Genomic DNA, 24,365 nt, shown 5'->3' on the forward strand with positions numbered 1-24,365 from the left:
CTCCAAGCATCTCATCTCCAAGATATTCTAAAGATTTCTTCCACAAATACCTTCCCAGAGCACAGCTATCACCATGCCATACCTCTGTCTTGGTGGTTCCCTACAGCCTGGTGAAGGGAATTCCCTGGTGTGGCATTCATGGGTTTTTGTAACATGGTAAGAAATTAAAACAACCTGAAAGCATAAAAGTTAAAAGGGGGAAGTTCCCATCTATTCCTCTACTCCCTCTCCCTGAAGCAGCCATTCCAACAATTTCCCACTCATTTTTCTAATCTTATGTATTTGGACTTCCTGTAGCTCTCCAAGGCCCCAGTGAAACAAGTACCCTTGCCAACTCTACATATTTTTCCTTGTTTTCCTCTTCCCAAGCCTTTACTCATAATATTCTTTAAACATGGAATGCAATGGAATGTTCTTCCCTCCGTCTTTGTCCAAATTCTACCAATCCTTCGAGACCTAACTTCCATGTCACTTGCTTTGTAATGCTTTCCCAATCTGCTTATTAAAAACCCCTGCCTTATCCTTTGACTTCCCATAGTATTTCTTCTAGCTCCTGCATATGGCACTTGTTACTTTATTCTCTGCTCTTTGGGTACCAAGCCTGCCTCTGCTACTTAAACATAAGTTCCCAAGGGCAGAAACCATTTCTCAGTTTCCAATGGGGCCCCCTCCAACCCCTACCCTTGGACCGTCCATGAACATAGTGGGAATTCAATAAATTCTTAGGAGTAAATAAGAGAAAAGAGCCTAGAGCCTTCAGGCTGTGTGGCTTTGGCTTTGGCTTTCAATTCACCTTTTAAAATGCCAGTGACATCACCTGTGATGAGTGGGTTCAGTTAAAGGATGTGGTGAATCATCAGGGGCTTTTGGAATACTGACTGGTTCCAGGTGACTCTCTACAACACAAAATCAGAGAACTAAAAAAGTAAACAACAACAAAAACCCAAAACCAAACAAGAAAAACAAGCTATCAAAGTCCTGCTATTTAAAGAGAACCATATGAGTCTTTTCAAAATGTGGAGTTGAACAATCCCTCTCATTACTTCAATGAAACCAAAACAGACATTAACCTCCAAAAAACCAAGAAGCCTCAAAGCCCCTAACCTTCCTTCCTCTGCCTTGGCAGGCTGCTTGCACAATGACTGTGTGGGGCTCTCTAGTGAATCATGAATTTAGTTTCATTTTCTTTTAGTACAAGAAATTTGAAAGAAGTCATTTTCAGCCTGAGGTGAAGGTGAAGGGGAGAAGGAGGAGGGTCATCAGAGGGGAGACAGTTTCACAGCAGTTCCAGAGTGGAGGAGGCCAAATCTACTTGCTTTCTGCATTGAACGCAGCCCAAAGGATGGTTAATAGAAATGGACAACACCTACATAAGGCAGAAATCTTTCAAAACAACATGCTTATTAATTTTTTGTATTTGGCTTAGTTTACACAAGCTTCTTATATAAAATAATGCAATAATAAAATCCTAATCAGCTTCTAGGATCTTAAATATTGTAACAAACTATCCCATTACCTGTTGCTTTGTAGCTCTGATTCATCCACAGCGGTTTCATCCTATCTGTAGTTTTGCCAAAAAATAAAATCAATCCTTCATCAGTTTCTCCTCCAAATGCTTAGATCATGATCAATCCATTTGTGAGCCTACTCCTATTCAAAGTTATTGCTAGAACTATATCCAACGACAGTTAAAACAACTAAAAAATCCTTTCAACTATAAGGCTCTTCTCCAAAACTCTTTTACCTCATTTGTACTTGGACTTTTTTTTTTTTTTTTTGTACTTGGACTTTACAAACAATTTCCATTATTTTTTTTCAGTGATTTTTCTATTCAAGTAAACTTAATTCATTCTTCAAATAAAACTACAGTCTGTCTTGATAGTAGTATCAAGGGAGGAGAAGGGTTACTGAAAAAGTTGACTATAATTATGAGTTAGGAGAGAGATTATGAGACGCTGTGGGGAAGAAGAATTATGAGAAGGGAGATGGTGTGGGCAAGAGAAAATAGAAACAGAAAAGGTCTGGCACACAGCAAGGGGTGGGGCAGTGATATCTGAGGCCATTTCTGCACCGGCATAATGGTGCATGTCTTTACAGAAGCTCAGTGAACAGCTACTTCTATCGTGAGCATGGGGTTCTCACATGGGTACTGACTGTGACTTTTCCTGTCAGCAGAGATGCCAGGCTCTGCTCTCTCTAGCCAACAATGCCAACTGCTGCACTGTTCCTTACCTCTAGAAGGGCTTCATCAGCCACCCAGAGACCTGGGGCCCATCCTTACCCTTATTCCCCACAAGAGGGGAGTCACCAAGCCCTGCTCACTCTCCCTCCTAAATGCTTCTGATCCTTACCTGCCCCACTGTCTCTCTCATCATCCTCACCCTTTGGCCTGGACCACTATACTACAGTGGCCTTCTAAGCAGTCATGAATATTCTGTGTCCTCTGACAATCTATTTTGCATGTGTGGCTCAACCGTCTTCCCAGCCTCTCCCTCATCCCTCTTCCCTCTCCCTCTTCCCTCCCTCTCCCACATCCCATGCATCTTGGCCTTTTCACTTCCTAGAATGCTCCTTTCCACCACAAAAGCTCCAAAAAATATTCCTTCGGCTTACAATATTCCTTCCAGCCATACTCCCACCCTCATGCTCCTTCTTGGATTTTCTGATCTTAAATCAAGGTAGGGTTCTCTGGCATGTGCCCTGTCAGTAATACAGAGGTGTACTTTTATAATTAATCGTTCAAAGTTCTCTTTTCTATTGTTCACTAAGTGCTCCGAGATCAGAGGTCATGTTTGTCCTCGTATGTTCTTGTGTAATAGGGGAGGAAAACAGGAGCCTATAGGATAAAGATTAGATGAGTTAATTCAAGCAGGAAACTTTGAATAGTACCTGATATATATCTAAGGGCTATGTGAGCTTTAGTTATCATAGTAATAATTAGCGTGGCACCTAGAACAAAATGTGTATTCAATAAATATATGTTGAATGAATAAAGGAATAAATAAGTTGATGGATGAACTAATGAATACACCAATCCACAGGGCCTCATACTTCTTAGGACCAACTGTTACCCATAAGAGTATAGGAATGCTGTAGGGAAAACAATCATAGAGAGAGATAATTGCTTTCCCTGTCTACTGCCATCATGATAAGTTGTAAAAAAAAACATTTTTGGTTTCCTTTGATTTTGAATTTATTCTACTGTGTTGCTAAATAAATATTCAAAGCAAGGAGATTTAGAATTAAGAGATAAAAGGATATAATATCATGAAGTATATTTCTAGGCTTTTCGACCTTGTCTTTATTAATTAAAAAATGCCTTTCTTAATGAGTACCATACTCTAATTATTCCCAAGCTAAATCCTTTAGAAAACCATGCATATCATGTTGCCCATCCCAACAAATATTTATACAGAAAATTTCAACCTAAGTTGGCAAAAAGGGGAGGTTTACACCTCTTAGTTTTAGTCCATTTCATATTTCAGATTCCTCAATGTCTTCAAGATGGGGAGCTTCAAGAGAAAGGCATCAATCACATGACTGTACATCATACTCTGTTGGTCTAACAGGAAGAGAAACTAACAAACCAACTTGGGCCTCTAGTATGGTTCTGTAGTTGTAAAACTGACATACTGGTCAAAAGCTACAAGTGGGGAAAGTGCCTCTGAGTTGATCCAACCCTGTCAAATCTTACTATCTGACAAAGTTTTGTTTATTATCCTTTAAGCCAGATTATGATAATATTTTTAAATTATTTTGCTGCAGATAGCTTGCTTGGATTTAGAAATAAATACTGTGTCATCACATTGGCAATGCAACATTTGTCCTTATTCCTTCCCTCCTCTATCAGAGGAAAGGTTTTGTTCCTTTCTCTAACTTTAATTTTTCTCCAGTTGCCCTGGATCCATCTATTTCTGCCTCTGAGCTCTAGGACAATTCATACTTTGTGTTTTCAATTTACTCATCAATTTTGGAAACTTGTATTTAAAAGAATCGATAGTAATTAAAATAATTATAACCATTAAGTTGTCATTTATTCACCCTTGCATATTTAAAACCAAAAGAGGGGATCCCTGGGTGGCGCAGCGGTTTGGCGCCTGCCTTTGGCCCAGGGCGCGATCCTGGAGACCCGGGATCGAATCCCACGTCGGGCTCCCGGTGCATGGAGCCCACTTCTCCCTCTGCCTGTGTCTCTGCCTCTCTCTCTCTCTCTGTGACTATCATAAATAAAAAAAAAAAAATTAAAACCAAAAGAGGCTATGCTGAACTCCATTAAGGACCATAAGGAATGCCACACTTGTTTCTTCTTCTTCTTCTTCTTCTTCTTTTTTGAGGACAAATTACTTGGGGATTTTTATTATTGCTGCTGCAGATGCTACTGGTACAACTTTAAAACCTCAAGAAATATTAGTAATAACAACAATGAGAATTATAATGATGAATAGAATGATAAAATTATGATTGTTTCCATGTTTATTTACTTTCTCTATACATAAATAATTTATGATAGCCTACATTTTCTCATTTAAGCCTATGCTTTCCATACTTAAGATAATTTATATTTATAAATAAATATAACTCACCTGTTTTTCTGTGGAGCAAACTGGATCTGTACCCAAAAGTGCTGACATCCTGGATCTGTTTGGGAGCTGAGGATGGCAACGTCCTCAGATCTTCTGGGTTCCCAGGGGGGAAGGGCAAGCTCTGTGAGTGTCTACATTCACTTCTATCCATGCTGGATAAGTGGAGAGCATCTTGAGCTTTCTTCTTTTCCTTCTTTAGCATATTGACTAGAATATCTGAAACTTGACTTAAGGATTTAGTGACACAACTAAGTTGCAATGAGCAAAACACTAATATTTCACTTGAGGTTAATATTCCCAATGATATTTGCTATTTGGCATATGGTAAAGAGAGCGTTGAAGACTTCAACTTCCCAAAGTCCTTTCTCTAGTTATAGACAGTTTAGGAAGCAACTGGTCTTTCAATATGGCACCATTATATGAAAACTTAGCAGACCGAAAGGTCTTTAAAGTGTTCTGAATTTAAACAAGTAAAAACTTAAAATTTTTATGAAAGATTTTATAAGAAATATGGTGAACACTTAGTAGGAGCAGGTAACAGAGCTATGTATGTATCTGTGAACAAATAAGACTTGAATCTAGGATGCTGCTCAGGAGGCAGCAGGAGGAGTGGAGAGGGAGAACATCAGAATCTGCTCAGCTGGCAGACAAGCCAAATCAGTTTGGTGGCCAGAGCACCCCTACATCAAACCCATGTTTGCTTAGCATACATTAGAATGGGATTTAAAGTCACTTTTTTTTAAGTCTCTAAATCTTGGTTCTAAATGGAACTGAGAAGAAGTGAATTCTTAGTATAGACACAGTATTTGAAGTGCACCTTTTGGTGGGCTGTTTCAATATCCTGGAAGCACTGATTAGTGATAACATCCCTGCATGCCACCCTACCTTGCTGTTCTTTTGGGCTCAAGGTGCTCAGAACTCTAAGAGATTTCTGCCATCACTGAGAGAAAAGAGTAAAATCCCTCTTGAGAATCTCAGAAGTCTAAGTGCATATGCAGTAGGATGAACTGCAAGCCTCCACCATCCCCAGAGCTGGCTTCACTAAAACAGGAGTGAGGAAATATGGAGGTGGTGGGGAGAGAAGACTACAACTCAGACACTTGTTCTTGGTCAAGTATCACGGGGGTCATTTGACTCCCATCTTCCTCTTCAGCTTTGACTCCAACCTCCTAGAGGTTTCCAGAAGCATAATCACTCTTTCTCTCACAGTCCCTGATGTGGCTTCCAATCTTTGCCTCAAAAAAAAAAAAAAATGTGTCCTTACCAAAGGAGGTGTCTGGGCCTTGGCCTGGCAGAGAAGAGAGCTCTGCCCATGTCTTCCACTCCTTCTACAGAACTGATTATCCATAGCATTGGATGCTTCCGGTGGCTCACATGCTGCCATGGCAACGTCCATTTGCTCACCCACTTGACCGTATTCAGTCAGCTTATACTATATGCCAGGCACTATTCTAGGCAGAGGGATGGAATGATGAAAAGGCAGACAGTTTCTTGCTCTCATGAAGCAGATGTCCTACTGGGAAAGTCATATCTCATGCACATATACCAAACATTAGAGGATGAAAGGACAGCTAATTTTCAAAAGGTTAAGAATGACTGAGTGGCGACCCTACATTGGGTGCTCAAAAAAGGCTTTCCTAAGAGTGACATTTAAGCTGAATGACAAGAGGCAATGGCCAGAGGAAGAGTATCTTAGCAGAGTTAATAGCCAGCACTAAAACCTTAAGGAGAAGGGCCTTGTCAGTGGTTCCCAACTGGGGCTATTTTACCACCAAAAGGATGATTGGCGGTGTCTAGAAGCATTTTTGGTTGTCATACTGCAGTAGGGGGAGAGGGAAGTACTACTACTGAAGTCTAGTGGGTAGAGGCCACTAGAAAGGCTGCAAAACCTCCTACAATTCACAGTGGAATCCCCACAACAGAGATTTACACAGCTCAGAATGTCGAAAGTGCCAAGGTTGAGAAACGCAGAGTTAGAACAACAAGGAAAAGGACACTGTGACCAAAGCCTAACACATATGGGACAGAGACATAAAAAATGCAATCAGGGGCTTGGCAGGGGTGCAGTCTCCTAGGGCCTTGTGAGCTGGAGTAAGGAGCTGAGGTTCATTCTAGGCATAATAGGCCCTGGAGAATTTAGCCACAGACATGCAGCATTCTGATGTGCAGATCAGAGAACAGGTTTATCTTCTTGCCTACCTCCCTTCTTCCCACCTTTCCTTTGTCTTCTTCCCCTGCCCATTCTATTTCACCAGGGCTTTTGTTGTGTGGGGTACTAAATGACTCACTGTTAGTTACATGCTTGGTGAGCGGGTGTCTGACCTTTACTCAGGCTGATAATATCACTGAAATGACACCATCTTCACTCTCTTTCCAAGAAGAATGTTCAATGTCAGTCACTGTCATTTTAGTTACATTACTGTCTTTAACTGAACTCAAGTATTACCACCTGTTTTTCCCATAGACCAGATCTTTCTCATTCCTCCTGCCCGTCTTTGCTTTTGGTGGTTCTACAAACGAGATGTGAAAATATCCTCCAATCTGCCCATGAGAAACTTCAAAATTTTAACTGCCTTTCTTGGACATTAGTCCTTGATGAGTACAAGCTTTGTGGTGAGTAAATCTGAGCAGCTATTTTTCCTTCTTGTGAGTTTGCCCATTGTCTACAGTCTTATTTATCTCCCATTGTATTATTTACACCATGTGCTCAAAAGTGGTCCAAGTACTTTCCAGTAACTTACCTTACTGGCTTTGCTCCACACTGTGAGGTTGGCAGGGCAGGCTTTCCCTCCTACTACTGAAGAGTAGGAAACGATTTCAGTGCCTAGCTGTAGAGCTAATGCATGAAGAACTAGGATGTCAATCCAGGTGTGAACTTTAAGACCAGTGATCTTTTCACCATGGCCCCTACAGGCCATCAGTTTGAATACAAGTCTCAGAAGGAAGAGACCCTGCTCAGGTCATTCCCAATGAGTAGAGAATCCAGGGCAGCTCCACATGAACAGTGGTACCTGGATTTGGCAGTCATTAAAGGAGATGATGTATGTCTCTCTGTCACTCTTTTGTTTGAATAAACATACATGCACAAACCCAGACTGTTTCCTTGCTGTCATAGTTCATCTCATCCCTCCTATAGGCACACACATTCTTAAGCCCAGAAGGGGATTAACAAATTGGTAGGGGCGTTTAGGGGAGAAGATCCTGAAATAGGATCAAGGCTAGGAAAAGAAGCAGAGCTCAGACTGGGGCTGGGGCCAGGCCTGAGGTCTGGGCTGGGAGCATCCCTGGAGATGGATAGAGAGGAAAAGGAATGTAGGGTGACCCTGTGGGCAGCACTCACAGACAAGGCCTCGCGTGGGAGTATAATTCGCAGCTGAACCTACTGTTGCTGGCTGGATAAGAAAAGCAGCTAAAACTTACTTGGATCAGGCGTACAGGGTCTGCTAATACTCAGCTAAAATTAGAGACTGAGGTTAATCAGGCAGTGTGCCTACCTTGTATGTGGTTTGTTTTTACCTCTTCATTAATGGATGTCCTTCATGTAGGTTATTTTTATGCATTTTTTTCACATTAGCTGAAGCTAAAAGGCCCGTTAGTAATTTTTAAAAATGAACGAAAATGCCTGTTTATAAGAACTGACCAAAATAACTTCTTGTGCACGTTTAAAGTCTGCAAATGTAATGAAAATGTCAAATCTCTTACAAGAAGCTTGGTAGATAAAAATAAGAAATGAGACTGAAGAGATCCTGGGGAGACCCGAGGTCTAACCCACCCGACAGGGGCTCTTGAGAAGTAACCACCCTGTCTGCAACTGGAGGCAGCCCCCATGGGCTGCTTGCCCCCACAGCACCCCAAACACACCACCTCCTAGAGCCAAAAAGGATTCTATCTTGAACACTCATCTATACTTGCTTCCAAATTTAGGAACATTTGTAAGTGGAACCTAAAGCAGTAGATCTGGCTTTTAAATAAAAAGTTACATTTAAATCAATCTCTGTTCTTCATAAGCTAAATACCATTTGTCAGTTTTCAGCCACCATTTGAGTGTCGCCCACACACCAGCCACAAATTCTGGGCCCTGGTGAGGCTGTGGTCAGCCCAGTGTCCGGTCAGTCAGCTAAAGATAACCAGCTAACTTACTGGCTCAGAACTAAAACAGAAAGAGCACCTCAGAGCAGTCCAAAAAATATATTTTAAAAAAAAAATCTCATGTTAAGAGAGGGTGTAAAAAAGACCACCCTTTTCAATAAACTGAACTGTATCTAGCTAAAAACAAAGTAAACGTGTTTCTTTTATAGCAACTGTGTTTCTCACTGGTCCCTACATTTTGTTTGTGGAAGAGACCTCTCCTAAAGGGAAAGCAGCAGTGTGAACTGGAAGCAGGGTGGGGGCCGAGGTGATGTGGCCAGGGAAAGACGCGGAAGTGCTCCCCCTTCCTCTTTCAAGCTGGTGGAGGGTAAGTTTCTAATCGCTTTGGAAAGGATACTGATTTCATTATCCCTCTGCTGTAGAATGTCTCGGAGCTTTTTGTATTCTTCCTCTTTTAATGGTTCTTGGCAGTCTTGATCTTTGATTTCACAGGAGACTGTGCTTTTTCCATGGATCTTCTTGTCATTCAATAGTTTCTGTAAGATGAAATAAGAGCTTAGAGCCCAAACCTCCCTTCCAAATCTCTTAGTTTCTTGGACTCTTTTTTGCCTTCGACAATTTCTTGCACACATCAGGCATGCACGTCCTTTCTTGCCTCATCTCTGCATTCGGCTGCCTTACCCTCTTACCCTCTCTCCTCCCCATTCTCATCCTGGTCTCTGCTTTCATATCTCTCCTTCCTTAAACTCAGAAATTCCTACTCGAACATTATCGCCTCTTGAACTCTTTTCTCTTTCTCCTGAACCCTATACTACTTGATTCACACTTTTAAAAATGTCACTTATCATGCGTTATAATTATTCTCTACATATATGCCTTCTTCATGACTTACGTATTCAATTTTGCTTCCCCAATGCCTAGCCCATAGCAGATTCACAATAAATGTTTGTTATCGTAGCAAAGAATGTTAAATTATAAGTGAAATAGAAATAAAAGTTATTTCTTTTTGAAATATTCCCACTGTGTCATCATGAAAGGTAAAACATAAGGCAGGGAAAAACTGAGGGTTTATATGGATAAATTTAAACTGCTGGGAAAAATGCAGGACACAATTTCCTTGATATACGTTGAAAATAAATGGCTTTTGAATATGGAATTATTCTGGGTACAAGTTAGAGATTCCTGGCAAAAGAATTACAAGTCCATGGTCTGAACTTATTCACTAGTTAGGTAAGATACAACCTCTGAAGAAATTCAGTAATATTCCCAGCCTTGCTCCAAGATCATACCATTCTGGACATGTGAAGCTGGATCCCAACCTTTTAAGAGTTGGTCAACTAGGCAAACTTTACTGTAGTTCCAACATGGCAGACAAAGGCTTCTACTAGAGGAAATGCTGAAATTTACCTTTAAATGGTGGAAACAGTGATGAATTTTACGCATATCAGTGCCAACCTCTAGTCTACTCTCTGGATCTTGGTCGTCCAAAAAGGATGTTATTAGTTTTTCCAGCCTAAAAATACATAATGTATGAGAAGTAACTATGAGTTAGAAACTTTAGAAATTCGAATGGCATTGCTTGGTTGGTTAACATTCGAAGTATGGGATATTTTCCTGCTTCTTTATGGAAATATAGTTAACTGATTTAACTATAAAAATTAATGGGAAAGAAACATATTGACAAAGTGAAATCTGAAATGGTGCAATTATTTGACTACTTTCCAATAAATTTTCATACACAGCTTTCAACTGAAGAATCATTTGATTTCTACAAAACATGCATTCCATCCAAGCTGAATTTCCATGCCTCTGTGCCTAGCTGCCACAATGCCAGAGAAAGTAATGCCGAAGTTTTCTTTTTATTAGTTTTATTAAAGATTCATGCCACTCCACTGTGGAGTTGGGACCTCAGTGATGCTCCACAACCCTGTTACTCATCCTAGTTGGCTTATTTTTTTTAAGTTTTTATTTAAATTCCAGTTAGCTAACATATTCTGTAATATTAGTTTCAGTTGTACAATATAGTGATTCAACTCTCTTCCATGCATCACCCTGTGCTAATCAAGACAAGCACCCTCCTTAATCCCCCTCACCTGGTTCACCCACTCTTGCCCACCTCCCCTCTGGTAACTGTCCATTTGTTCTCTATAGTTAAGAGTCTGTTTCTTGGTTTGCCTTTTTTCCCCTTTTGCTCATTTTGTTTCTTTTTTTTTTTAATTTTTATTTATTTATGATAGTCACAGAGAGAGAGAGAGAGAGAGGCAGAGACACAGGCAGAGGGAGAAGCAGGCTCCATGCACCGGGAGCCCGATGTGGGATTCGATCCCGGGTCTCCAGGATCGCGCCCTGGGCCAAAGGCAGGCGCCAAACCGCTGCGCCACCCAGGGATCCCCTCATTTTCTTTGTTTCTTAAATTCCACATTTGAGTCAAATCATATGGTATCTGCCATTCTTTGAAGGACTTATTTCACTTAGCATTATACTCTCTAGCTCCATCCATGCAAATGACAAGATTTCATTCATTTTTAGGGCTGAACAATATTCCATTATATATGTAATATGCCACCTCTTCTTTATCCATCCATCAACTGATGGACACTTAGGCTGTTTCCATAATTTGGATACTGTCGATCGTGCTCCCATAAACATTGTGGTGGACAGCACCATTCAAAAGAATGAAATTGGACCATTTTCTTACATCATACACAAAAATATATTCAAAATGGATTAAGGACCTAATTGTGAGACCTGAAACCATAAAAAATCCTAGAGAAGAGCACAGGCAGTAACCCTCTTTGATGTTGGCCATAGCAACTTCTTTCTAGATATGCCTCCTGTGGCAAGGGAAACAAAAGCAAAAATAAACTATTGGCACTCTATCAAAAAAAAAAAAAAAAAACCAAAAAACCCCTAAAACTTCTGCACAGAGAAGGAAACTATCAGCAAAACTATAAGGCAACCTATGGGATGAGAGAAGATATTAGAAAATGGTATTTCTGATAAAGGGTTAGTATTCAAAATATACAAAGAACTTATAAACCTCAACAACCAAAACCCAAATATTCCGATTAAAAAATGGGCAGAAGACATGAATAAACATTTTTCCAAAGAAGACATACAAATGGCCAACAGACTGTGGAAAAATGCTCAATATCGCTGATCATCAGGGAAATGTAAATCAATACTAAAATATCACCTCACATCTGTCAGAATGGCTAAAATCAACAACACAATAAACAACTAGTGTTGGTAAGGATGTGACAAAAGGGGAGCACTGGTGCACTGTTGGTGGGAATGCAAACTGGTACAGCCATGTCAAAACATGTACGGAGGTTCTTCAAAAAGTTAAAATAGAAATATTCTATGATCCAGTAATTGCACTACTAGTTTTTAACCCAAAGAACACAAAAATGCTAATCCCTGGTTGACTTCTATTCTTCACAGTGGCTCTTCCAGGTCTTTCCACAGCACCCAAGCGTACCATGACTCTCATTCTGTCAATATTGTAACTTCCCACTAGACAGAGAAAGTCAAACCTGTTACATATGGATTCTTCCAGTTTCCTCTTCCTTCACCTCCCAGAGCATCTCTGCCTCACCACTCAGGCTCTCTTCTTTCTTTTACATATTTTGTGTAATATCCTTCCCTCCTCCTCATGGCTGTCCTCTCTTCTGGGGCTCTTCTCAGGCTTCTGTCGGGTTACCTCCTATTAATCACCTCCTTTCTCTCACCTCATTGTCACCTCTCCATACTGACTCTTGTCCCTCTTTTTTTCTATTGTAAAACAAAACAAAATAGAAAACCAAACACCTCCCCTTGGAGGGAGCATCCATCTACTCTATTCTGAAGTCCTAGCTTGCCTCCTGTGGTTTGTGCATTTGGGCACTGACTACAGTCCCCAGTGCACTTCAGAGCCAGCACACCACCTTAGCTCCCCCATTAGTTAGTTTACAAGCACCATGAGACCCTGCTTGGCTCTTATTCATCTTTATGCTCCCCTTCCCCACCCCACCCTGTATCTAAAGCAGAGCACACATCACGTTCTCAGTACAAATGTGTTCATTATTAAATGGATTCATTTCCATGAAAATTATTCTCATCTATGTTGAGATGGAATTCTTTTTAAATTTTTATTATTTATTATTATTTTTAAAATATTTTATTTAAATTCAATTTGCCAACATATAGTATAACACCCAGTGCTCATCTCATCATGTGCCTCCTTAGTGCCCATAACCCAGTTGCCCCATGCCCCCACCCACCTCCCCTTCTGCAACCTTTTCCCTTATAGTTAATTCTTTATAAGGAGGTATAAAGACTGCAAAGAGTATCTAACATGCTAAGTATCATAATAGAGCAGCAGCATATCTTTCTCACATTATTATTATTTTTTAAAGATTTTATTTATTTGAGAGAGTGAGTGAGAGTGAGAGCATGAGTAGGGGGGAGGGGCAGAGGGAGAGGAAGAAGCACAAGCAGACTCCCTGCTGAGCAGGGAGCCCAATGCGGGGCTCCATCCCAGGACCCTGACATCATGACTTGAGCTGAAGGCAGACACTTAACTGACTGAGACACCCTGGTACCCCATCTTTCTCACATTATTATGAAAATATTCCTATTTTCAGCATCTTTTTTACTTGTACATATTTCCCTTCTGCTGTTACTATCAGCTCTCTCAAAGTAGATGCAATGATTTCCATCTATAGCAGCTTTGGACTTCATTTTTATCTCTTCCTATAATCTGTGACATGTGACAGCTGATATTTACAAGTGTGGAACAATTTACATTGTAATTTTTAAGGAATTTGTTCAGGTGGAGGAATACTGGTCATCTGCACTATTTGCTGATTGACATCATGTTTCTTTGTAGAATAGAGCTTAGAACCACCAGACGCACTGAGAGACCCATTTCTGATACAGAGATTTTTTAAGGCTTTTTATATAAAATATTATAAAAGTACATGTGTATGAGAATAATTCCAAACAATGCAGATATGAATAAATTAAAAAGTAAATGTGCCTCTCTGTCCCCCTCTCCCTTACACCTTGCTGCCATTCACATCTCCCCTATTCACTCTCAATAGCTTGGGAGATCCACTGCTAATAGTTAAAATATGTTCATCAAGCTCTTAACCGAGAAAACACCTATATCCCTATGTTTTATAGATTTTGTGTTTGTCTTTACAAAATTGAGATTACATTCTGAATAGTATTTTGCACCATTATTTTTCTAAACAATGGATCACAGATCTTCCATGTTCATTTTATTTCATTTTTAATGCATTAATGTATTTCATTATGTATTTCATTTTAATAGCCATGTGTATTCCATAACACGAATGTACTGATCCTCTCATGATGAACATTGAGGTGACATATTCATAGTTGCAACTTCGCTCTGTAACCTTTGACGACTACATTCACAATTTCCACTTAACCAGGCTTCAAAAAATAGTAATGGTTATCTATTTGTATTTCCCCTGAATACTTTTCCCAGAAATTCTTGAACTCTTAAAAATCCCTATTACTTCTAGGATATACCCATTCTTTGGAGTACAGACATTTTGTGGTTTTCAGTGTCCATAATATTTTCAACAGACACTATTAGGTTAGAAGTTACGAATAATCAATTTTTCCTCCTAGCTTTTTTTTTAGAAGATGATTTCTTCTGTATGGTTTAATCAGAAAGCATATATTCTAGGAGATATGCCATGAGGGAGGGCTGAAGTGGAATCCTAGTTCGTAAGAAAGCATTGTAAGATGCAAGCCTGCTGATAATCTGAGTGACCACACACAGATCACTCAGTCCCACTGGGCTTTGGCTGTTCTATCAAGAGTCTTGTCCTGAAAAATAATAGTGCAGGTTTACAAGGAGGACCAGGAACTTCTGCCTAAATGAAAGAACCAGGTTGCTTTACCCTTTTAGTACAAAACTAAATCTGGTATAAAACTAAGAATGAAGATCAGGACTTTTGACGTGTAGTTTTTTCTCAATGCTTGAGACCACAGAGCCTCTTTAAATAAGAAAAATGCCTCGTCTTTCCTTCATACAGTTGATTTATTGTAGATTTTATTTTCTTATCAACCAAGGACTTGGTCTAACAATTAAAATGCAGAAAAATGCCTAATTCAAATGTTTCTCTTGTACTCCTTTCATAGTTAAGAGTGAACGATTGACCCCAAATTCCCTGCATTTTCCTATCTCCCAAAATAGTTCCCAAGTTCATACCTAGTCACTGCTCCCACTGAGGGGTCTCCCAGATGCCAGAACCCTGCTGGATAAAGAAGAAGAACTGTTTGCAGAAAAGGCTCTGTAAGGAGGTTAAATGAGTACAATAAAGTCTGTTCTTTAGGAGAAAACCAAGTAAACAAAAAAACAAAACAAAAAAAAAAAACTTTTACTTTTTCTCTTTTTTCACTAGAAGAAAAGAAGGAAGAGAAAATAATCCTAAGGGAGAAGTAAAACCTAAATGTGTGCCATTCAGTTCTCGTTCATATGGACAGGAAAGATCATGGATAATCTACCTATTTCTGAACACATAACCTGGCTGATGGTGGGTGACTGGTGGATGTCTGATGACTCTGCCTCTCTCCACCACCTTGACTAGCAAGATGCTTCTGACAGCCTGTAGCCTAGTCCAGAAACTTTACTGTATTAAACATTTGATATCTGAACACATAATAAGAATCTACCGTATTTTCTAATATGTGTTTTACCACCTTGAGACCACTTTAGTCTTCTCTTTCTGCTCCCAATATTCCTTGCCAAAAAATGAAGCTTTTGCCTGCAGCCACATGCTGGTGGAAATTTAGGTTGAATAGCGTGAATTAAAAGGTAGAGCAAGTAATTATCATCAACAGTTGCTAATATTACTTGAGCAAGTACTGAATGCTAGATACTATTCTGTACCCTTTAAATACATCATTTCCTTAACACTCACAAAAACTAGATGAGATATTTACTATCATCATCCTATTATCGTAGGTGAAGGAACTAAGGTACAAAGAGGTTGAATATCTTGCCCAAGGTCACACAGCTAGCAAATGGCAGAGTTAGAATTCAAACTCAAGTGGGCTGACTTCAGAATCCAAGGTTTTAAACACTATACTTACCGTATTATTGCAAAATTACTAAATTTATCTAAATACTATGCTGGGCAATGTATTTCCAAAAGGAAATAATATACCTATGAAAAATCTTTGAGGAGATAAATAGCTGAATATATAAGCAAGAAATAACTGAGCAGTAGTTGCTTGGATCTTAACGAGGCCACTGACCATCACAGTTTGTAAAAGCAGAAATTGAGAAAGAGTTAGAATTCTCCACATTAGCAAAGTAATTAAATAAATTATGGCATAGTTATGTTCATAATAAGCAACTATTTAAAATAATAGTGAGGGGCACCTGAGTGGCTCAGTGAGTTAAGTGCCCAATTCTCAATTTCAGCTCAGGTCATGATCTCAGTTCTTGGGATTGAGCCCTGAGTCTGGCTCCATGGTTAGCACCAAGTCTACTTGAGCTTCTCTCTCTCCCTCCCTCCTGCCCTTCCCCCTTGCTCTTTCTCAAATAAATAAATAAATGTTTGAAAAATAATGGTAAAAATGTATATTTATTGACATTAAAAATATTTATATTATGATAGGCAAGCAATCTCTTTATAGGGATTCTGCAAGTACTGTATAACACACCCAAAAGACAGAGGATAAGAAATTTTTTAAAGGGGGAAGAAAAGAAGGAAGGAAGGGGAAGGAAGGAAGGGAGGGAGGGAAAGGAAAGGAAAAAGAAAGGCAATCCTGAGACTTCTACCCAGTTGTCTTTGGCTCAAGAACATTTATTATCACCCTGTGAAAAGAGAAACCAGTGATCTGAACTAAACTGGTTCTTCTACAACATTCTTATGATTATGTTACATTTAACTGTTTATTAAATTAAAATCACTGTTTATACCTTGAGTGTGATTATGATGTTCTCATTGTTCTGAATTAATCTTTGTTAAAAAAATTTCATGAGAATGTTCACATTGGCATTAGCTTTTATTTTTTTTATTTTTTATTTTTTTGGCATTAGCTTTTAAAAATGGGTTAGAAACCATAGGTCTATGGTGTTGATGGTGGGAAAGCTGGAAGAAAAGAGGAATGGGGCATTACTAAGAACATACCTAACTTGGGGCATGGAGACCCTGGCTGGTTCTTAACCACAGGGAGCTAAAGGAGGTGTGTCCCGGGGAGGGACAGGAGAGTGTGCCTTCACAAAGGTGGTACAAACATATCACAGGTGTCCTTCAGCACAGTATTATTCCAAGGAATTTATAAATATGAGGCCAGGGAGTCCACAGCAATGGAAATTCATCTTCTAATATTGAGCTGGAAAGAGTGATGCAGATAAAATACATCCCCATTGGTGGGTTTGGGCTGTTTTGTGGTAGAACTATGGAAATATCTAATATCCCTGAGAAGAAAGCTCTTAGTTCATCTGGCTTCTCACTGGATAGGCCTATTCAGCTTATTCAAAAAAAAAAACTAGGAGGTAGTTCTGATATAAAAACCTAACTGATATTAATTTTGCCAAAAAGTATCAAAATCTACCTGACTTCTACTGATCATTTTGCCACTAAAGATGGTTCCATCAAGGATGGTTTGTCTCTTGCTGGAGTTAAGCAACTTGGATGCTAACAAACTATGGTTACATACTAACATGAGCAAAGATCTCAAAAGGAACTGGAAAATAGTGATAAAGAGAAAAGAAACTTGAGGGCAGCCCAGGTGGCTCAGCGGTTTAGCGCCGCCTTTGGCCCTGGGCCTGATCCTGGAGACCAGGGGTTGAGTCCCACGTCAGGCTCCCTGCATGAAGCCTGCTTCTCCCTCTGCCTGTGTCTCTGCCTCTCTCTGTGTGTCTCTCATGAATAAATAAATAAAATCTTAAAAAAAAAAAAGAAACTTGATTACTCAACTTCTAGGAAGATGAAAACTAAATAGGAAGGATCTCAACTATTAACTAATTCATCAACCTCTGTTGTTACAAATTTCTTATTTGTAAAATGTGCAAAAAATTTGATCTCTAAACTCTGTGAGCTCTGTGAAATATGATATTGCAAAGAACAAAGAGTGGATACTTATTGTCTGGCTCATTAATGCCTTGAGATGCAAAGTGTGAACAGTAAGCCACCCTCAAGGCATCACCTGAGAGCCTTTTTAGAAATGTAGAGTCCCATGCCAGACCCACTGAACCAGAACTCAGGCCCCCTACCAGATTGCTGAATCTATACTTCGACAACAACGTTCCTGGGTTATCTATGTGCCCATTAATATTTAAGAAGCACTACAACAGGGCAATCTATTGTTCAATACTGAGTCAAGAATATATACACATTTTTTCAGCCCTGGAAACCAAGCAAATAAATAACTTGAAATGTTAAATGAAAGAGTAACTAACATCTTTTGATGGTCAACTATGTCCTGGCCACTGTGCTAGTTACTTCACATCTTTTTTCTTATTTAAGTGGAAAAAGAATTAAAGAAAATCTCATGGTCTGGCTTTCTTTATAACTGCCTTTTTCCAATTATTTTATTATTACTTTTATTGAACATCCATTGTACGTCAGGCACTCTCATATGCATTTTGTTATTTATCTGGACCATAAACCTATGAATTATTTTCCCTCTTTCATAGATGAGGACAAGAGAGCTCAGAAGTTAAGCAACTTGCATATTGTTACAAACTTAGAAAACTGAAACATAAGGATTGGAAACAGGTCTTTTGAATCAGAAATCCCCACTTTTCCCACACATATCACAAAGCCCCTCAATCAACACAGAAAAATGCCTTGCACTTGCCATTTTCCCTGGTATACTAAGTTTGCATTTTCAATTCAAAACTTTCTGAAGATTTATTTTTTAAGAAGTAAAGATGCAAACAACAAGGTCAACTTTGTGTCTGGCATCTCCGAAACAAGAATTTTTAACAGGATGCAACAGTGGGGGTTCTTGAGACCCAATGATAGAGGGCAAAGGAAGGTCTTATTTTGACTTTCCTAACATGACAGGCCTCTTTTATGGGGTGTCACCCTCTAAAACATACAGTGTTGGGATAGCACGTAATTTACAAAAGGAAAGTTCAGATAAGAACAATAAATTCACAATTTATGATTAACTACAATCCACAGGACACGAAAAACTGAAGGCTGAAAGTGTGCCAACAGGACCACAACCAAAGGAAACTATACAAATATTTTTCAGGGTCATTAGTTTCAAGTTTGTTTTTTGTTAGATTCTGCTGAAAGCAGCATTCCCAATTGGCTTAAAGGTGGTTCCTTCAAGACTTTTTCTTTTCTTTTCTTTTCTTTTTTAAGAATTCTCTGGCCTCTGACAAGTATCATATACATTATACACTCCCACAGCTCTAATCAGAAAGTGAAAGACATGGAACCTCCTGTGCAAGGGATTGAGGTCAATGTCAGCCACTTTGTTGGAATGAGCTCTTCTTAATAACAGTAGGGGGCCAGAAAACTCATGGTTTCTGTATTGCAGAAGAAATTCTTATGCAGAGTTTACCTTCAAGATTTGTCTGAGTAATGAATATTTCTTTACTTTCATAAAGGCACAATTATATGACACTTCAAATGCATAGTTGCACAACTGCTTGGTACTTTGTGTTTTGAAATAGCAACTGTAAAAAATCCACATCAAAAAGCGGACTGGTTTGTCTCTTTAATGGTGAAGGTAGAGCCTATTTATAGGAAAATGCATTTGTGGCCATGTACTTCAGTTTATGGAATTTTCAGAAACTATTTTGAAATGATTTTTAAATAAGCTTAAACAACTTTGAAGATACCAAAGACTTTTTTATTTTTTGCTTTTATTGCTTTTTTTTATCACCCCCACCCCCCAGCACTTTAGTTTTTTTTTTTTCCAAAAGATGTATTTCAACAGTTTTAAGTAGGCTCCACTCCCAGTGCCCAGCTTGAACTCATGACCCTGAGATCAAGACCTGAGCTGAGATCGAGCCTGCTGCTTAATTGAACCACCCAGGTGCCCCTCAAAAGATGTATTTTAAAGGCTCTTTTATACTGTCATGATGAAGGCTTTTGAAAAGTTATAGAAATTGATTTTGTTTTTGTCAATCCAGATATTTATACACCCAATTTAATGGCATATATTTCTTTTTTTTAAAATATTTCTTGATACAATCAAACATTGTAACTTCAGACATAGGAAAGTTCAGTGGTTTAGAACAAATGTAAATAAGAAATGAAAATAACATAAATTAATCTGCAGATACTAATAACTACCTCTTTAAATTCTAATGTATCTTTTGAACCTTTTGTTTGCTGTAGGCAAACACTATCTTATTTGTGTTTCCTGTAAACAAGAATACTCATCTACATAAATCCATAATAAATAAGGAATTGACGTACTGAAAAGGGAAAGGTGATAAGGTAGGATGGGGGCAAGAAAGCTAGTTTGCAAACAGCATAGCTGGAGGCAGGAAAATATTTTTTTTTTTAATTAATTTTTATTGGTGTTCAATTTACCAACATACAGAAAAACACCCAGTGCTCATCCCGTCAAGTGTCCACCTCAGTGCCCGTCACCCATTCCCCTCCAACACCCGCCCTCCTCCCCCCTTCCACCACCCCTAGTTCGTTTCCCCGAGTTAGGAGTCTTTATGTTCTGTCTCCCTTCCTGGCAGGAAAATATTATAAGAGACGAGTCACATTTGGGAAGACAGCAATGATAGTGAACAGCAACAAGCTAAAAAAGGTTTCCTGCCATTGTCACAGAGGCTGGAGGAACTGAGAGAGAAATTAAACCAGGGAAAAGAGAGACAGATACCTAAGGCAAGAGGGAAAAGGTGAATTGGATTAGAATTCACAGAAGCTACCAGAGAACCCCTCTGAGCAGAACACTGGGGACCTTGAGGAGATTAAGTGGGGATTGAGGCAAGAGAGAGGGAGTGAGAGGGGAGAGAGGCAAGAGGGGAAGGGGCAGGGACTGTGTGGGGGTAGGGGGGGGAGACAGGGATAGGAAAGTGAGGCAAGAAGAGGATGGAGGGGAGAGAAAGGGAGAAGAGAGAAAGACCTCAGAGGGATAAAACCAGAACCTACTCATGGAACAAAAATTTACTAGCAAGTTTGGAGGAATAGGGTCTTTGGAAACGTGCTGGGCTTTACCATCGCTACGTGGCTCCATGGTTCAAGTTTCCTGTTGACAGACTCTCCTGACTGTTCATTAATTTAAAGGCATAGTGAGAGCTTTATCACCCCTTGCTCCAACTCTCGAACTCCTTTTCTATAATTGTCTTGTATGAAATTATACTTGTAGATAACATGAAACTTTAGACATAAACATTTATCATCTGGTTCCTTTGGTAAAAATTTTGAATGATAGCCTTGGTTAATACACAAAAATACAGAAGATATACCTATCTATCTATCTATCTATCTATCTATCTATCTATCTAGATATATATATATTTTTTTTTAATGAGAAAATTGTAAAAATTTTAAAAGACAGATTTTAAGATTCTGGTATGTAAAAATACAATGTAAATCCTTCCTGTTTGATAACAAATATTTGTTTTATTCTATCATACAGAAAACAGCATATAACTGTATATGAACCATGTGTATGAACCACGTACGGAACACGTGTTCATGTAATGTGAATCTAGAGCAAGTTTATATCTAGAGCAAGTTTATATAAATTGAACCATGCATTAGCACCGAGTTCTATATTAAATTGAAGATGGGTTTGCAAGGTAAAAAAAGAGACCCTGAGATGTGATAAAAATCATATCAAAGCCTTAATAAATTCCATGTTTTTCTTAAAAATGACCAATAAATTATTAAAACAGTGATGTGGGACCTATATAGAGAAAAGTAAAAATTTAGGAAGGGACCAAAGAGGACAAGAACACACTGAGAGGTTTATTATGCTCCTGAATGGGAAGATGCATGACTGTAGCCTTTCCCTAAATTTACCAAGAAAAGTTAAAGTAAATTCAATAAAAATCCCAATGCATCTTTTTTTTTTTTTGAAAAAATACATATACATATAAACTCACACCCCAGAAAATTTTGTTTATGTTTTTGGGAATGAAGGGTCCCCAAATCCTGCCAAATCTGTACATGAATCCAACAGGCTGAAGATGCACATACATATTGATATGAGAAGATGTCACAATCGAATTAAACCACAGGCTAAAAAACAATAAATAAAGGGCGAGTTCATGTTTATGAAAATATACATTTTTATGTATTCATTGAAATGTTGAAGGATTATAACCAAATAATAACAGTTGTTATCTTTGAGTGGCACAATTACCAGCGGTTTCTATCTTCTTTTTGTTTATCTGTCCAATTAGCACTTTTCCACAATGAATGTAATAGTTGGCAAAATAAGAAATCATAAAATCCCTACATTCCCAAAGCAAAATTAAAAGAAAAAACAGCAGATGAAATTCTAAACCTTAATTTGTAGCATTTCATGTTGCTTGCCCTCAAGATGATGGTAGGTGAAAGAGATACACTTTGTTTGCTATCAGATCTTGAAATGAATTAGGTTCTTTGGTTAAAACCCAAAGCCATTCCTCAGTTGCTTCCGGATGGGTTTGATTTGTTAATATTACCAAATTACTTATTTTATGGCCCTGATTACACTGGTTGGTGGTTAGTTCTGCATTTGTTCATGCATCCTTTGAGCAAAGTATAAAGAACCAGGTGCTAGACGTTGCTATAATTTCTTTTTTCCATAGGTGCACACTTTCACACTGTGGGTTTTCTTTAAGTGGCATAAACTACATAATACTATAATTATAACAAATATGTGTTTCAGGAAGTCTTTAAAAATATCCAGTTCCATGTATATGCAAACTTTTCCCGTGAAAAGGTTATTGGGGAGAGCAAGAGAGAAATACAAATATTCCTGGTTGTGATGATAGGTCTCATTCCTTCTTCTAAAAGAATTCCCTGGAGCTCACAAAACCCAACGAACAAAAAGCATTAACAGTGAAAAAGCACTGAATCACTAGAAGAATGAAACAGTATGTTCATGCTTTCCCACTCAAGACTTTCTAATTTAGAATCAAGAACTTGGACTTCTGAGGCAAGGGCTGTCCAGGCTAAAAGAATCCAATGTGTTAGCCATAGTTCAACGAATAGAATTGCAATTCACGCCTCATCCATCCCCTTTTCATTATCTGCTTTCAATATTCATTCATTTGGCCTATTAGAACCCAAAGCACTTAAACTTTAGGAGAATAAAAAACCATTAAAGTATGGAAACAGCCCTAACATGGAGACAGGCCTTTTTAATCATATTAGATAACTATGTCTTAAAAACTCAAACGCTTCCATAAACTACCCAAGGATAATTAACACAAGCTGTAGACCATGCTTTTAGTTTTTGTTTTAATATCTTCAAAATGTAGTGTCAGGACCAAAAACACTTTGTACCAAAGTGGAGAAGCCTCATCTGTAGTGAATTATATATCTCATGAATGATTTCAGAGACCTGATTTCTTATAAAATAAGAGAGTGAACATTAGCCACAAATGACCTCTGGGATATGTAATCCACAAAACTTAGGTTAGCTTTATAGCCAGCCATATTAGAAGCTAGAGTAAGGATGCCTAGGATCCAAGGGATGGGAACTTGGGACCACTTTAGCAGATAATCTGTCAATTTATTTATTTATTCATTTATTTTTGTAAACAATGCCTGATTACTTGGGCCACTTCTCTTCAGGAGGTGTGAATTAGCCCATTAGTAAACACTAATCATGATATATTTCTCATTCTCTACCCACTGAGACATTTTAGAAAAGAGCTAAATTTGGGGCTTAAATTTGTCACTGCATAAAGGGAGACTAAGATGACAAGAATAAAAATCAAGAATGTGCCAAGTCCTTCATTCTTTTTTTTTTTTTAAGATTTTATTTATTTATTCATGAGAGACACACAGAGAGAGGCAGAGACATAGGCAGAGGGAGAAGCAGGCTCCATGCAGGGAGCCTCATGCGGGACTTGATCTTGGGACCCTGGGATCATGACCTGAGCCAAAGGCAGGTGCTCAACCGCTGAGCCACCCAGGTGCCCCTAACTCCTTCATTCTTACATTTATTCAGACAGCATTTACTGGCTGACTACATGAAGCAGGTGTTGGGTACACAAAGATGATGAGACACATTCAAGTCTATCGTATTCACCTTAATTTGATCTTAAGCTTTAAAAAATCTTTGAGGTTGTGTTCAATGGTACATTTTATATAAGAAAAAAACATAAATGTCAATTAGTTGTTTTCAAGGCAAAACTAATCATGGGAGTTATGCAAATAAAAATAAAAACTCTGATCATACAAAAAGCTGAAATCAGGTTACAAATATTGCATTGGACACACTAAAACGACGACAAAAAATTGTTTATCTGAAATTCAAATGTAACTGGATGCCCTGCATTTTTATTTGCTAGACCTTGCCACCCTAAGCTGGAAGCCAGAAAGCCGTCAGGTGGTCCAGCTCCACACTGGTCAGTGGGTCTGGGTGGCTGGGATGCCTCGACCGGGCACACAGGAAGGCACTGGCAACTGCGGCCAGGTTCCTAACCCACTCGCTGGTAATAAAGACAGGCGAGGCCCAATGCCACCATTCTTCCCTCAGAGAATAAAAAGTACTGCAAGCACTGTCCATAGCATCTAA

The 24,365-nt window shown here is 38.8% G+C and overlaps 1 protein-coding gene across 9 annotated transcripts in view; it reads right to left on the reverse strand.

Moving 5' to 3' along the window:
- Positions 1-24,365, reverse strand: part of KIF6 (kinesin family member 6) — a 373,943-nt gene that overhangs the window by 181,598 nt on the left and 167,980 nt on the right. For all 9 annotated transcript variants that reach the window (XR_011996134.1, XM_072731591.1, XM_072731605.1 and 6 more), the window contains 3 exons: positions 10,080-10,185; positions 9,070-9,208; positions 4,584-4,799 (listed from right to left, as the gene is read on the reverse strand). Coding sequence is in view for 8 of the 9 variants with exons in the window: in XM_072731591.1 (XP_072587692.1) it covers positions 4,584-4,799; positions 9,070-9,208; positions 10,080-10,185 (461 nt within the window). In the remaining variant the exon portion in view is untranslated. The remainder of the gene's footprint in view (positions 1-4,583; positions 4,800-9,069; positions 9,209-10,079; positions 10,186-24,365) is intronic.

The sequence above is a fragment of the Vulpes vulpes genome, chromosome 1, assembly GCF_048418805.1.
Source record: "Vulpes vulpes isolate BD-2025 chromosome 1, VulVul3, whole genome shotgun sequence".
Classification (NCBI taxonomy): Eukaryota; Metazoa; Chordata; class Mammalia; order Carnivora; family Canidae; genus Vulpes; species Vulpes vulpes.